Source organism: Cornus florida, unplaced genomic scaffold (assembly GCF_030987335.1).
Source record: "Cornus florida cultivar Cherokee Brave unplaced genomic scaffold, ASM3098733v1 CherokeeBrave_3.0.0_Hap2_Chr11, whole genome shotgun sequence".
In the NCBI taxonomy this organism is placed as follows: Eukaryota; Viridiplantae; Streptophyta; class Magnoliopsida; order Cornales; family Cornaceae; genus Cornus; species Cornus florida.
This window is the reverse complement of record NW_026775581.1, coordinates 80,528,069-80,544,377: the sequence shown is the minus strand read 5'-3', so window position 1 is coordinate 80,544,377 and position 16,309 is coordinate 80,528,069. Positions and strand designations below refer to the sequence as shown.

The 16,309-nt window shown below is 34.8% G+C and overlaps 1 protein-coding gene across 2 annotated transcripts; it reads right to left on the bottom strand.

Moving 5' to 3' along the window:
• Positions 1-2,295: 2,295 nt before the first annotated feature.
• LOC132285138 (monothiol glutaredoxin-S15, mitochondrial) lies at positions 2,296-11,841 on the bottom strand. Of its 2 annotated transcripts, none has more exons than XM_059787304.1 (7): positions 11,721-11,841; positions 11,444-11,564; positions 7,919-8,053; positions 7,648-7,747; positions 3,625-3,691; positions 2,655-2,733; positions 2,296-2,575 (listed from the first exon to the last, which is right to left on the bottom strand). In XM_059787304.1, the coding sequence occupies exons 2-7, from the start codon at positions 11,528-11,530 to the stop codon at positions 2,516-2,518; spliced, it is 528 nt and encodes a 175-aa protein (XP_059643287.1). In that variant the 5' UTR covers positions 11,531-11,564; positions 11,721-11,841; the 3' UTR covers positions 2,296-2,515. The 2 variants fall into 2 exon arrangements, with proteins under 2 accessions (XP_059643287.1, XP_059643288.1); XM_059787305.1 differs by having other exon boundaries at positions 11,684-11,827.
• Positions 11,842-16,309: the final 4,468 nt, after the last annotated feature.

The window sequence follows — 16,309 nt, the reverse complement described above, 5'->3', positions numbered from 1 at the left end:
TCAAATAAATGGATATGCATCCATCCATTTCAAATCATTAAATCCAAACGGAGCCTTAAATTATTGAGAACTTGTTTACTTCCATTTACTATTTTTATTAAGTGTGGCACCATGTTGGGTACCATATAATGTTAATTGATTTTCTATCATTCCCTTTCCTTGAATGCATGAACAAGCATGTGTCTTTTATTCTATAGTTTTTTTAGCGAACGCTTATACATTTAGGACCTGTTTGGTATGTTTTTAATTTTTGGTGTTTTTGCTTGTGTCTGGTAGTGTAGCAGTGAACAGGAAAATAATTGGTGTGTGGTAAAAAAACTGTTTTGTTTTGCATGCAAAACATTTTGTGAATAGTGGTAAAAAACGGAATACTAATTTTGTGTTTTTATATGTTTTTGCACGGTAACATTTAGCACTATAGTGATGAACAATAATTTCTTCTTTTTTTTATAAAAAAAAAAAAAAAAAAACTCTCTAATGACATTTTTAATCTAACCATTATATTTTTCAAACTTGTAATATTTTTTTACCAAATATATTTTCATTTTGACTTCTAAAAATATTGCAATAAATGTAAGTTACCAAACATGTTTTCGATTATCATTCAAAATACTATACACAAAAACACTTATTTTGTTTTAAATTAAAATAAAACGTCAAAAACAAAATGCATACGGAACATGTTCGTTACTTTTATTTTCAACTGGATTTAGCCCCTCGATCAATCATTTACCTTACAAGACAAAAGAAATGCCTCAGATCCTCCATGTGGAGCTGTCTCTACACAGCTTGCATGTGAAGAGTTTGCATTGGTTTAAATTTGGTTTATTTGGCCTTTGTATTAACTATACCTACCTCACTAAATGACTACATTAATGGAGATATTATCACCATGCAACTCTCTGTCTGCCGACTATTGTTTGTCAATTTTAATTACGATATAAATCATAAATGTGCTTACTAAATATGGAATAATATTTTCGATATATATATATATATATATATATATATATATATATATATTAAAAGGTAAGAAGTTAAATTAGTGAGACAGAGAGTCAAAACCTGACACTCCAAAACCCATTGGAGGTATTAATCCGCTAAACTATCGAGACACCTGTAACAAAACTTTATACTTGATGTAATATGTTATGTATTATTGTAACATATAGTATTAATATGGAAAGCTATTGGTGAAAATGAGATTTAGGATTGTAAATTTGCAATGATAACAAGAAGTAATTGATTTTACATTTCATTTGTTGAAGTAATCTCATATAATTCTCATGTTCGTTGAACTTCTCTCTTGATAGAATGGTAGTATTGGGATGGATATCTACCGTTGAATTTATGAGAACATAGAAGACCTAGAGACCTAAAAGGTTGGCATCACAAGTTTACCCATAAAAGTGAATTGGAAATTGGGTTAGCGTGGGAAAGGGAGCTTCCATTTGATAGGCAAAAGTCCAATTAAGCAATTTCCCGAACCGTCATTAGTATGCTCACCCAAGTCAAGTGTGCCCGCGTATAATCGCCCGTGTGAGCAATCCCTTAGGTGTGGAGAAGTTTTGACAATGAGACCTGTGATTTTAAGATGGAACTCTTGTTCACTCCGCCACCCCCTTGGGGTAGCTCGAATGTCAAATTCAGTAGTCGTTTTGTGCAAAGGAATATATCATTTACCTATGAAAGCTACTATAATATATGTTCTTCTCCATCCAAAGCCTTGGTACCTCGTTGTCGATATGGACCACGGTAATGATCTAAAGCGTTGATTGTTCAATACATGAGCTGGAGTGACACAATTTGGTCCACATCACCGTGGACCTTACGTGGCCCTAAAACCAATGCGAGGACCTGGCCTGGCTTTAACCAACACACCACCTAAACAAAGCCTAAGCCTTTTTGACATTTTTTTTTTTATAATTAAGGGATATTTGTTTAGATGTAAAATATTTTTTTGTAAAATATTTTTTTTTATTTTTAAATATTTGGTTGTCGGTAAAATATTTATGAAAAAATAAAATATTAAAAACTAACAAAAATAATTTGTTCATCAATTTTTCACAAATTATTTTACACCCGATAGACTCAACTTTAATCTCGACTTAAACCTTTATCAAACACTAAAAATATTTAACCTCAAAAATAAAAATCTTTTCCGAAAATAATATTTTACGAGCCTAAGTGATTTCCATGCTACAAAAAGCCAAGGGCAAAGTGTGAGTTCAACTCGGAAGAAAATTAAAAGAAACTAAAAACGTAACGTCAATTTGTTGATATTTTGTGTTGATATAAGACAACAAAACAAATATATATATATATATATATGAAACGGTAAAATCCATATCAAACAAAGCCCCCCAAAAGGGTTAACATTCATTATTGAAATAAGTAAACAACCGTCACTCGTGTGCATTATGTTGCTAGAACTAAGCATAACCACTCAATTTTCTCATAATAATTCAGCAAAAATAAAAGCAAGATTTGCTCTACATTTTCAATAAGAAATAGCTCATTCCGGTTTTTTCTGGTTGGCTGCAATATCCTTGAGTTTTTCCTTCAGTTCACCGGCCTGCGAGATAGACGAAACCGCTGAAGGCAATATTCTCCACAGCAAACAGGAGGGCTAAATTAGAAGATCGAAACTTTACCTGGTGCATGTTAAGAATGATATCCGACCCACCAATGAACTCCCCCTTGATGAATATCTGAGGAAAAGTCGGCCAATGGCTGGTATAGGAACATTATCGTATTAGCGAAGCAAGCATACCATGCAATTTGAATTTTCTTTTCACAAAAATTATAAATTCCTCGTTAACTTCACTAAAACAGGCTATGGCTTAAACACCAGATGCCAATATAGACAAGCAGACACCCTAAATTCAATAGGAAACATAAAAGAGTAATTTGTTGAAATGGTGGGAATTTCAATAAATTATTAAATTGTCTGAACAGGTAAACTTGATTCCAAATATATTGAGTGGGTGAAATGCGTTTCAGAAAATAGAGTGTTATTTGACGAATGAATTGACAAATTTCTCATCCATGTGAAAATTTGTCTATTGATGTTTCAATGTTGTGAAGAAAAACTTGGGAGTTTCTCAATGCATTGAACACAAATGAAAACATTTTAAGCTTTTCCTCCTGTTTTCTGCCCAAACACGACAACAAACCCCAATCCCTACACAGGCAAAAATATAATAAAATCAAGATAACGAAAATACTTTATCTCAAAGAATCAGTTATCTTCAATTCTTCAAGGTAACGCTCAATGTCAATTGATGAGCAGCAAAAGATGCCCCTGCCTCAGGTCTCTAAACTTGAACCAAACAAGAGGACGCAATTTTTAACCAAATAGAGAGAGAGACCCTGCAAGATTGTAGGGAACATGTCTGCTGATATCCCAACTCACTGGAATAAGTGACCTCGGTACAAACAAAATTCTACGCACACAGTGATACTACTAATCACCATACTCTGATAATATATAATCAAATAAAACACAGAAGTGCCAGAGGGGTGGTGTTCTAATGCAAAGTAGAAATTCTTACTATTATTTAGTTGTATATTAGACAAAATAAAATATTATTACGAGTATGATGTCACCCAATGCCAACTTACCTGAAGGCTTTAACAGCTTCCTTGAGCTCAGGGTCTTCCAATATATTTCTGGCACTCAAAGGAACATCTGTAGAAGGCCAATAATAAGAATGCCAGATATAGCTTAGAGTGTTCATTTACAAGGAAGGTAAAAGTGCTACCAATAGAGTAAGTTCATAAATATTGGACATGCAAAAGCCCCATAGACAACACAAGTTTCCACCTTTAAAATAAAAAATAAAAATAAAAAAAGGTAATCTCTAGGATTATTTAGTTAAAAACACACACACAATATGACTGCTAACATGAATTACAGAAGATACTCAAGACTAGCATATAGAAAACAATAACATCTTAGAAATCAAAAATAAAAAAAGAAAAGAAAACATAAATTCCCACAACAATATTTCTAAAGATGTGGCCATCAACTGCTCAAAAAAGGTTATTTTAGTTCATCTTGTATTTAGTTTATAAGCCAAATTCTTATCTTGCCCTTCTCTCCTATTTTTTCTTTTTCTTTTTTTCCCCATTCCATCTCTACTATTCGTTTTTTCTATTATTTTGTTGTTGACATGCATCAAGATGAAACTCCATCTTTATTCATCAAGAGAGGGAAAAAAAAGAAGATATAAACTCGTACGGAAAGAGATCAAGTTGTGTTGCATGAATTTGTTTGCTAAAGGCCCCAGTTCATGAAAATAACGCCAGAAACTAGGATTGTACCCAAGGCATCCTACATAAATGGAATCAACGCCAGGTAAAAAGGCCTTCTTATGCTAGGAGAAAACTGACACGAGAAGCATCAATGCCTGTGTGGCTGTGCTAGATGGTTCAGAATACTAAATCAATTTCATTATAATCTCAATGCTTGTACAGTTTGGATTGTAACTCTATTGTGATGGACAATATCTATCAGTGGCAGATTTAGGGGTTGGGGGAATAGAGCTGTAAACGAGCTGGGCTGAGTAGTGGATTGTTCAAGCTCAAGCCCACAAAATATGTTTGAGCTCGGCTCAGCTCGGCTATGTTTGACAAAGCTCAAGCTCGGCTCGATAGTTTGTTTTCTTATGTTTTTTTTCCTCTCTATTTTTTCCTCTATTGTTACTTCTCAAAAGGCATCCAGCAGTTCGTTTGAAGTTGCTGGATGCCTTTTGAGCAGTAACAAGAGAAAAAGTTTGGGAGAGAAATAGAGAAAAAAAAAATGCTAAATTTGGTAAAAATTTACTTACCAGAGTTGATTATCGATGGACAACGCCGACGCCATTGATAGTTGAGAGACACAAAACAACCATCAACAAGAAGCTCCAAAATCAGTTTGAATGAGATCCCATCATCGGATTGAATAAAAGAAGATTAAATGAAGGAAAGAAAGGGATTTTTGGGGGAGTGCGAAAGAGAGAAATGTGAACAGAAAAAAATGGCCAATCGGTGGCCATCGAAGTAGCGTGACAGAACTGTGGCTGCTCTGAAAATGGAAGATAGAAACAAACGCTATGGCTAAATAGATAGATGTGTATATATGATGGGCTTGGGTCATCTTGGTTTTGTTTTTGTAAAAGGAACAAAATTGTATGGTTTTCACGTAAGAGATTAAAAGTTTTGGGGTATTTAATGTGGATTGAATATATATATTTCATAACATATATATGTATATATAATGTATTTTCACGAGCCTTAAGCTTGTTCAAAAACGCGTTCACGGACAAACGAGCCGAGCAGGGAGGTGTTTGAGCTTGGCTTGTTTATTGATAGAGCTTGAAAATTCTATTTGAGCTTGGTTCGTTTATTAAACAAATGAACATGAACCGAACTCTTAGTGAGACAAGCTCCAGCTGTTTATTGAAAGCTTGGTTCATTTACAGCCCTGTTAGGGATGTTGTGAAACCCCACCCCCCTAAGCCCAGAACATCCCTGTGCTTTTGTAAAATGTCATGACTTTGGGACAGTAAACTAAAATAAGGTGGCCTCCCTAACCTTTTCGCAAGCTTACATTTAAATTATGGCATGGTTCTTTATAAATCTGACAACTACCTTACTCTTTTCTCAAAAATTAAGTTATCCCCATCAATAAAAGAGCCATTACACAGTGAAGCCCAGTTAATCAAGGATGCTGGGGGAGATGGACTGAAAATATTAATGATGCACTAAGCAATGGCCCTAGTTGGCCCCATCTATCTATTAGAATTTCCCTTTCATGACTCCATCCCACAACTCATCAAATATTCCCAGCAAACCCTGAAAATCTTTTTAAATATCCCTTCAACCAAGTGACTCTTTCCAGATAATCTTCTAAAACCCATTAACTGAGCTAGATTATATTATTCCAAAAACATATATAGTTATATGAAAAGAATCTCGTATTAGATAGTAGTAGTAAATTAAATAACATCCAATCCAGTGATTCTATGCATCTCCAACATTAATTAAAATAAGGTTTAATAAAATTGAAACCAGGAATATGGACATTGTCCAACCCCAGGAGAGAGTGGAAAAAATCATGGGTATGCAATTGATTTTTATCCAATAAAAAATGAAAATTAAAATGTCATATATTTTTCTTTGGTAACAGTAAAAAGGTGTATTCAAGCAAATTTTCTGAAGTTTTTAATTTAAGCTGAAGAGACCATCAGCCTAACGCCTGCTGCCAACTTCTGGTAGCTCGCAAATGTGTTTGCTTAGACATGCACATATGCACATTTTGAAGAAAACGATAAAATAAAGGTGGTGTCACGATAACTATGAATCCGCTTTCTTTAAACTGACAACATATTATTCTTTTTCTAATCCATTCACGAAAGATGAGGACATGACTTACGATTTTTTTTCTTGTGGAAGGAGAACCTTAGGGATACCTGTAACAGGTTGTCTCAACAGAGTTAAGTTAAAGAGATAATGGGACTTTCTTTTTTGAGTCCTACACTTTCAGAGTTAACATGAATTGAGTCCTATCCCTTCAGAGTTAACATGATCTTTAACTTTCCAGTGTAATGTTTCATCATCATACTGTCCAGCTTTCCTGGAATCTCGAGCTTAAAAGCTCTGATATCATTGTATTTTTTGTACCAAGGAGCAGGGGTTCTCGCTCGGGGACCGTTGGCAATATTTTGCACAACATGACTACAGTTCGATTAAAACCTGTGCTAACGCTTGTCAAATCGAGCTTCTACCATCACACCGAACAATGACCCCCCAAATTAAATAATTAAATCTAACGATGTAATAACTAACAAAAGATAACGAGTTCTTTATGAACAACAGAAAGGTCCAAGCAATTTATTGTTTCAGCTTTAGAAATAAAAAGCTTGCTTTATTACCATGATTAAACCAAATATTCACTTTATGAGTCAAGTTCACATAACAAAGTTACCTCACTCTATGAGTTCTTTTAATAATTTTATCAGTCAATGAACTTAAATCAAGAAATGGATTAACATTCAAGGCATGAGCATTCTATTGCTCATAGGACTCAATGCACGTGGTGTGCTGCTTGTTTTATTCGTTTCCTATTTAGCCCACAACCCACCTTAGAGTTTTGCATTGCAAAACTGATCAGAAACACAATATGTAGTCTGGGATAAGCCTAATATCCATTTCTTGTGATCTAGCAAAAGCTTAATCCAAAGGATATTACTTGCTTCTCTCAAGTCCGTTATATCAAAAATGGTTGGACAACCATACCTTAACCAACCACAATACCTCTCCTTCACACGTATATGTATATTTTTTTGATCTAGCAAAAGCTTAATCCAAAGGATATTACTTGCTTCTCGCAAGTCCATTATATCAAAACTGGTTGGACAGCCATACCTTAACCAAGGACAATACCTCTCCTTCACGCGCGCGCGCGCGCGCACGCATATATATTTATCTCTTTTTCAAGTTAAAGGGTAAAATTTTATTTTTACTCACCTTTTCATTCTAAGGGTGAAATCGTATTCTTGCCCGATTCCCATTTTTAGGGATAAAATCGAATTTTCATCTCTTTCAATAATTTTATATTCAATGAACTTAAAACAAGGAATGGATGAACATTTGAATACTTACGATATTCTTTCAACACCCTCACTGCTAGAGAGCTAAATCCACACCGAGGAAGCTCAGGCACCCCTTTCATGTATATCATCACGGGATTGTCCTTTATATCCTACATAAGAAGCCAACCACAAGAAATATATGGACAGTTTAAATATAAATTCAAAATAATAATAATAGTAACAATAATAAATAAATAATCCACAGGAGGCCATGGAAAACACATAGCTTATGGAGCATACTTCACAAATATGATGTGAAGACTTCAGATGACAGTATTTACCTGCTCAACAATGTCCTTTAAGGAAAGGCCAGAACTCTCAAACTTATTAGCGGGTCTGAAATCCTCATGTGTGTCAGGATCATTGGGAACAGTAGTTGAGAATTGCATTCCATGCAAGTAGAATGATACAGATCCCTATTAACAAATGAAAACAACAAATAACACACCCCATTGGTGTGGTCAATAAAGATGTATTGTATACAGATGATCTGGTGCGCCCGTTGCTTTAAGTTCAATAACACCAACTGTTGTATCAAGTCTTTAAAGTTTAGTAAACATGCAAGCGTATTTAATTCACAATTTCATGATAATGAACAAAGGAATTTAAGCTTTAACAACAGTTTTTTGTGAATTTGAGTTTAATAAAACATGCAAAAGTACTTAATTCACAATTTCTTGATAAGAAACCACAATTTTTTGTGAATTCAAATTTAGTAAAACATGCAAGCGTATTTAATTCATAGTTTCAAGGTAAGGAACAAAGGAATTCATACTTTAAAGTTTTAACACCAATTTTTTGTGTAAGAAAAATTCTATACAATGAGGTACTATTCATGGGCTTTCTGAATTTCTCTTCCATCTTTCACTTTCGGGCTTTGAACTAAAATGACCAAAATCACCTCAGTTAACTTTTTGTCACCATTTGAATCCGTGCATAACTTTATCCGCAAAATTATGCATCCGTGTGTGACTTTCAATCGCTAAAAGCGATACAACGGTGCACAGAAAGTGGTACACCAATCACACACCAGTGCTAAATTTTGTGAATAAAACTAGCACCGATGCTAGTTGTGACAGAAACTTATTCAATGGTGCCATAATATATTAGGACAGCTAAGGACCAATGCACTAATGTACCACTTATAATGTGTTTATACTACTTTTAATGCATGCATGAACCATATTTAGTGACGAAAATTTATGCACTACATTTAGTGAAAAATTTATGCACTACATTTAGTGACAAAAATTTATGCACCAATACTAAAAAAAATTCCCTAGATAATGTGGAAAAAAATTATAGATATAAACAGCATAGTAGAAGGTTAACGACAAGGGCATACCCTTGCAATACAAGAACATAAAAACAAGGCCAAAGAAAACTAAACTAAAAGCCTACACAAAGAAGGCAAGGGAGAAATAGCAAGAAGCTATGGTAAAGCTTGGGCACCAATACTAAATTTTGTGAACAAAATTATGTACCGTTGCTAATGATGGTAGATAGTTAAATGGGGAATTCTGGTCATCTCGCTTCAAAGCCCAAAGGGCAAGACAGGCAATATATAGAGTGTTTTTCCACCTCATCTCAAATATTTTCTTACCTTCATTTTTATGAGAAACCACCTTCCATGTCAATATCATTAGAGTCCATTAATTACACCTAAGGGTAATTTTCCCTATTGCAAAAAACAGTATTTAGTTTTTGCTAGTAAAGGGATTTAAATCGAACTCAACCGGAACCAATTTTTTTATTACAAATTGATGTACTAGCATGATTAGATTTCTATGCGAGAAAAGATTGGCTTTAAAAGAGAAGGAATACCAAAAACACCCATTGTATTTATTTATTTTTTTGATAAGTCAGAACCACCCATCGTATTTCAACCTATGTTATTTCATAAGTGAGTAATGTAATGAAAGTATCTCACCATCTAACAAATCAATTACAAATATAGCTAGCAGTTCAACAAAACCTGTTACATAGAGAACTCATTAATTCACATATTTTGTCATACAGTCAACTTATTGTTTCACAAATAAAAGTCACATTATTCCCTAATAAGAAGTACTCCCTCCTAGGGCTGCAAATGAACCAAACTGTTTGTCTCGGCCAATATGGACTCAGTTAGTATTCGTTTGTTTGGTAAATGTTAGAGGATTTAAAATATTAAAGTTACACCCACTCTTAAAGCTAAATCTTTTAGAGTAGACGGTAGTTAACATTGTATCAGAGCAGGCAAGATCCTAAGTTCAAACATCACAGTCACTCTGATAATTAAGAACACATGAGGGGATGTGTTAGAGGATTTAACATTTTAAAGTTACACCTGCTCTAAGCTTTTAGAGTATACGGCCTTGTCAACAGTAAACAAACCAATCTTGAAATTTTCTGAGGCCTGTTTATTAAACGAGCTAAGCTCAAACATCTCTCTGCTCATTTGTTCATGAACAAGCCCATTAACAAACTTGATTAAGGACTCTTTTTGAGCTTGGTAAAATACGTATACATACATACATATATATATATAACCCATTAATATAGGCCAGTCAAATAGCCTCTTTTTCTTCAAAAACTTTAGGTCCATCAAGTCCATATCTTGTTAGGTGTCTTAAATTCATATCTTATTATAACCAAACAAACAATGTTTATACCCACTGTGGTCAAAAGGCCCAAGTCATACATTTATATCCATCCAGCTATAGATAAGATTGTAATATTATCCTCTCTTCTCCCCCCCTCCTCCTGCTTTACTCTCTAATCTGATGTCCCTTGTTTCTCTCATGTTTTGCAATCTCTATCTCTGATATGGCCTCCATCTTACTCTTGTCTCTTTCTTGTGCATCTCTTTTCCAACTAAAGTTAAAAGTGATCAGAATTGAACATCAAAGGAGGCGAAGAAGATCACAATTGGTAAGTATATCTCATCTCACTTTATTCCATTATGTATCAAATATATGTATCATATCCCTGTTCCTGTAATATTCTCTGTAGACTTTTTTCCTGTATTATATATATAGAATCGATACGTACGCTTACACATCATCCATGTATTTTGTATTTAGAAAGAAAAAAAATAATATTTGGAGAGGAAAATAAAAAACAAAGCTCGGCCTAGCCAATCTCAAGCTCTCCCCTAAGCATGGCAAGCCAAGCCCAAAATCCCAAAGTTGGCTCGGCTTGAATCCTTTTGCAGCTCTACTCCCCCCATCCTAAAATACTTGTCCCTCCTTCCATGTTTTAGCTGCCTCATTTGAAAAACAAAGCTCAGACTAGCCAATCTCAAGCTCATCTGAGTATGGCAAGCAGAGCCCAAAAATCCCAAAGTTGGCTCAGCTTGAATCCTTTTGCAGCCCTACTCCCCCATCCTAAAATACTTGTCCCTCCTTCCATGTTTTAGCTGCCTCATTTGAAAAATCAAATAACAATATCCACTCTCCAGCCTTGGTGCATCTAAATACAATCTTACTAAACCCATATTCTTGGGTGATTCAAACATTTTTTAGCAACAAGTTTTTCCCCCTTGAGGCTGCATACCAGTTTCCCTGTCATCTAAATTGTAACATCTCAGTTGCACATTTGCCTTGCAAGCTTATTTTAAAATCAATTTATTCACATTTGGTAATAAAATTTTACTTACGAAATATATATATATTCACATTTTCAACCCATATAGAAACAAATACGCTAGCATAAACATCCTGTATTTCATATTCTTTTTGCATTACAAAATCAATTCCAAACAAATTAATCAAAGAACCTCAATTAAAAAAACTAATTTACAATCAGAAAAGCTCTAAACTCACAAGTGTAGTACTCAAACGAGCTGATGGAAGAGCCGCAAAACCCTTAAAGAGTGCGCTCGATAAAGACCTGGCCATGATGTTTGTCATATATACGAAATCTGTTGCCTCAAACTTTGTTTAGCTGTACAATTGATAAACAGCGAATTAATTTTAGACAATTATAATGCTAATTACTGTATAATTTTCAAGATATATATAAATATATATACATATACATCTATATATATAAATCTCTCCTACATGGACTTGCGATCCGAATCCAGAAGGAAATGGATACCTCTATGGTGTCGGAGAAGTAGTGCGGAGTAGGTTTTGCCTGGTTAGGGTTTTCTCTGGTTTGGCAACAAGGACGTGGTACATGTTCAACTTTTAACTCCTTTATGGTTAATAAATCACACGAAAAACTCAAAAAGTGATTATTTACATATTTCACCTTCGATTTTATAATTAAAAATTATTTTAAAAAATGAGAAATATTCAAATAATTCCGATGGCATAGGAGCGAAATCATACCAACTCCGCCCCTACTCTAGAACTGGTTTGTAATTGTTATACCACCCCGCCCCTACTCCGGTAAACAAAGTACCGACTCAGCCCCATGTACTCCATTTAATTGCGGGGCGCAGAGGGTACGGGTCGGGTTATGTCACTTTTATTACGTAGTAAATAAAATTAGCCCAATGTGTTCAAATTGGACGGATAAATAAGTTGACCCAACTTTTAAATTACTAAATAATAAATATTAATATATTAACGGACACTTCCAGCAAAGTAACAAGAGTCTTAAAAATATTATATATATATATATATATAAATTAGAGGTACATATATAGTCGGGGCAGGTTCATCACTAAATCCGCCCCCTCCCCAAACCCGCTTCTGGTTTTCAATTATTTTACCATATTTGTCCCAAACCCATTTAAGGGAACACCAAATCCACCCATTAGGGGCGGGGGCGGGGCGGAAACCCACGGGTCGAAATAAATTGTCATCCCTAATAGTTCTTTCTACTTTTTTTATAATAAGGTGAATATTATATTTGGTATAGATTTTGAAAGTAAATGAAAAGAAACGGACGAGAAGGGTAAAAATTAGGCATGTCAATGAGAAGAAAGGTTAACATTTTTAATAAAATTTTGCTAATATTAAATTTGCATTTATTTTTATAAAAGACAAAATATATGAAAAAGGGTATGGTAATAAATTAATTAAAATAGTTTCACTTTTTCTTTTTTTTCGAAGGCAAGAAGTGTTAAATTAATAAATACAAAGAGTCAAAGCCTGACATTCCAAAGTCCACCGAAGGCACTAACACTCTAGACTATCCAGTCATATGCTTCTTTTTCCAAACTTGGATATTAATTCTTTTCATTTCTTTTCCTTTATTAATTCATCAAACACAATAAGTGGTTGACAATATGCTATCATTTACTTTCTTTTATTTTCTCTCATCACTGATGTTTATACTATCTTTTCTTTTTCGGTGTACCATACATAGTCTTAAACTTTACCTAAAGTATGTAGCTTATCTTCTAAAATGAAATGTGAGGTTTGGAATACCCTATAGACAAAGGAGTGCTTGAATTTTTTTGTCAAAAATTTGTGATTTTCAATTCCAATTTGTTTATGTTTTTCAATATTAGTTCAATTTATTTTTATCTAAAAACTTTGGAAAATGACATATTGATGACACAAACAATTTTTTTTTTTTTTTTTTTATAAGTAAAATTTTTTTCGATAATGATGGCATGTATCTTCATATAAAATAAAAATAAAAACCCTTAACTCGGCTCTTTTAAGTATGAGCACAATTTAGAGATCGAAAAAGTTAATTATTACCTCAGGTCCTCAACCCACTAGAAGGGATCCTTAATTTTCGTAGGATTGAATGTGAAAATGCAAATAATTATGAGGAGAATGGGTATGGTTGCTGCTGTTGTGAGACTGGAGTGAACTTAGGGAGAGGAAAACAAAAAGATCGATTCATGCAGAAGGAGAGAGAAGAGAAAAGAGAGGATGAACATACCTTGTCACGGTGTCACCTGAGCCTGAGGCGATAGCGGAGGTTGAGCCCTACGGAGTATCGAAGCAGATTGTGTCGTCTGAAAAACTTGCCCAAACTTTTATTTATTTATTTTTTTCTTCCTCGTACCTATGGGCCTGCCTCCCTCTAAAATTTGAGACTTGTCCTAACCTTTTTCTTTTTCTTTTTTTCTTAATGTTTAATTTTAGGGTAAATTACACATAGACCACCTGAGGTTAAGACATATTTCAGCTAAATGAAGATTTTGGTTTTAGTTTTCACTTATACTTGAATTAGTGGTTTAGTATTTCATTCACACCCCAAATGTCATTTTTCATGGGTGGGCAAAGTACTTTACATGCAAAATGACTATGTTACCCCCTTTGACTAATTGTTGACTTACAAGTAGGATGTTTTAATTTTTTTTAGGACAAAAATACCCTTTACCCACCTCACCCCTCTCTACGTTCATCTTCTCCAAAATCAATCAAGAATGTTACAGACCCATGGCCGCCACCTCCAAAACCGGTCACACTCGCACACATATACAATATTTTCCTTTCCCTCACCAAACCTTAATTTATACACAAAATTAATAAATATAGTCAAACACACATATATACACTATATATCTATATACACACACTATATATCTATGTGGTGGTTGTGTGTTCAAGTTTTCTGGAGAAAATGGGTTTTTGCAACATTTAAAAAACCCACAGGCTTGAGAGAGAAGAGTCTAAAAGCAAGACCAATCGAGAGAATCGAAACCCCCAATTTCACAAGCAAGTGGTTTTGTTTCGTCAATAAAATTGTTAATATTATTGCATTTCTTTTTCTTTTCTTTTCTTTTTTTCTTTTCACAGGGATCTGCCGGAAAAGATGACGGTTTGATGGGTTTTGGGTTTGTGGTCACCGGAAATTAATTTGGTTAACAATGGTTAGAAGATTTGGCGAGTTCTCGTGAATTAAAGTAGTACAATCGGTTTGGGTTTGACTTAGAAGAGCCTTCAACACCACCCACCCAAAACCTCCATCACCACCACCACCACCACCCACCTAAAACCTCCATCACCACAACCCCTAAACACCTCTATTACCACCACTCCCACCCAAAACAAAACCTAAAGCCACAACACCCAACTGAAACCCAGCACATGAATCATGTCGTTATGAACCTGCCGTCGCCATGAACCACGTTGTCGCCGTGATTAAACCCGAACCTCGTCGCTGCTGTGATTAAACTTCGTCTCCATGAGAAGCTAGGGTTTTTAATAGGTCAAGAGGTTAGTGGGTTTAAGCTTGTCGACGACGAAAGAGGTGAAGATTTTGGCGACCCAGTTTCAGCGATTGCAAACACCCATGGCGAGAAGACCTGAGCATGAACGACCTAACGGTGGTGACCAAATCGAACGGTGAAGAAATACCCAGTTGCAGCTCCATCAACGTGAAAACCAGCAGAGATGGTGAAGCGGACTGAGTCACGTGATGACCGACGACTAATTTGCCAACGGTGAGGATCTGAATTTCGAGGTCGGTGGTGATATATGTGATACCCCCGAATTTCCGAATGCGGGTTGGCCAGGCCCACGCCCGAATACCCGAGGATATCAAAACAAATTGATAATAAACGAACACAGAGTACAAAAAAATAAAGAAGAATAAATAAAATGCTGACAAGAAACTAAAATGATAATCTAATAATAAACCTCAGAATATATTTCCATTAATTAATAAACTCTTCTGATACAACTGATCCTCCAAAATACAACTCGAGAATCCATACTGTGTGGACCCCTAGAAAATCAAACTAAACAAATGGCAGCAATAACTGTCTAAATCAGGAAACTGAATCATAAAGGAACTCCTATGTAGCATCGGAAGAATGAAATAGACTGATCCCCGCTCAGCACGAACAACCTCTACTCCTGACGAACACCTGAAAAATAATGGTGGGTCAGGCCCACAAACAAGTTCTACTCTACTATAGTCCAAGCAGAGATCCGATACACATATACATCCTAGTCAATCCAACAGTAACTAGTAGTCCGTATATATATATATATATACACACACTAAAGGAACCTCACTAGATTATAGGGTTGTCTCAACCTGAATAGTAGGCAACATGCAAAACGCACATATAGTGGGCATGAGTACCTAGACCTACCAGGGTACACAACTACACTATAACTAGCTACACATCCCTGGCGATATACGCACCCTGACCACTGATCCTGAGACTCAAGCTCATATCATGGCACCATACTTATATATATATAATCTAGTAACCATCCTATTCAGTATAAATTAATCCTCCATAAGTCATTCAACTTGTTCAGCTGACCTGACTTGAATATAAGTAGGACTTAACATTTTAATTAATCCATTCCCTTATATAATAAATTAATCCTCCATAAGTCATTCAACTTGTTCAGCTGACCTGACTTGAATATAAGTAGGACTTAACATTTTAGTTAATCCATTCTCTTATATAAAATAGGTAGGACTTAACTGATAAGTTAATCCGTCCCTAGAATGCCACCGTCCCATACCGGTGCATTAAACCACACAATCCAACCATTAATGTAACGATTAAGGAAATACATCAAACAATCCAGAAATAACTATGATAATATGATATCAAGTTATCACAAAATATGAATGATATATTATTTATTTAAGCTTCCTATATCATATGTCCTACACAAACTGAATCTTATACATGATGATATTTTATTATACCGTCAAATAAGCATTCTCCGTATCCAATTCATCCTACACATTTAATCTCAATTGCTTAAACATATTAAAAGATTAAATTCATTCGTTTGTTTAAAACA

Coding starts and splice junctions, on each gene's coding strand:
- LOC132285138 (XM_059787304.1), bottom strand. CDS start 11,530: ATGACAAACATCATGGCCAGGTCTTTATCGAGCGCACTCTTTAAGGGT. Junction 8,054..11,443: donor CTCGTTTGAGTACTACACTT/GTGAGTTTAGAG, acceptor ATTTGTTAATAG/GGATCTGTATCATTCTACTT. Junction 2,734..3,624: donor GAAGCTGTTAAAGCCTTCAG/GTAAGTTGGCAT, acceptor TTCCTATACCAG/CCATTGGCCGACTTTTCCTC.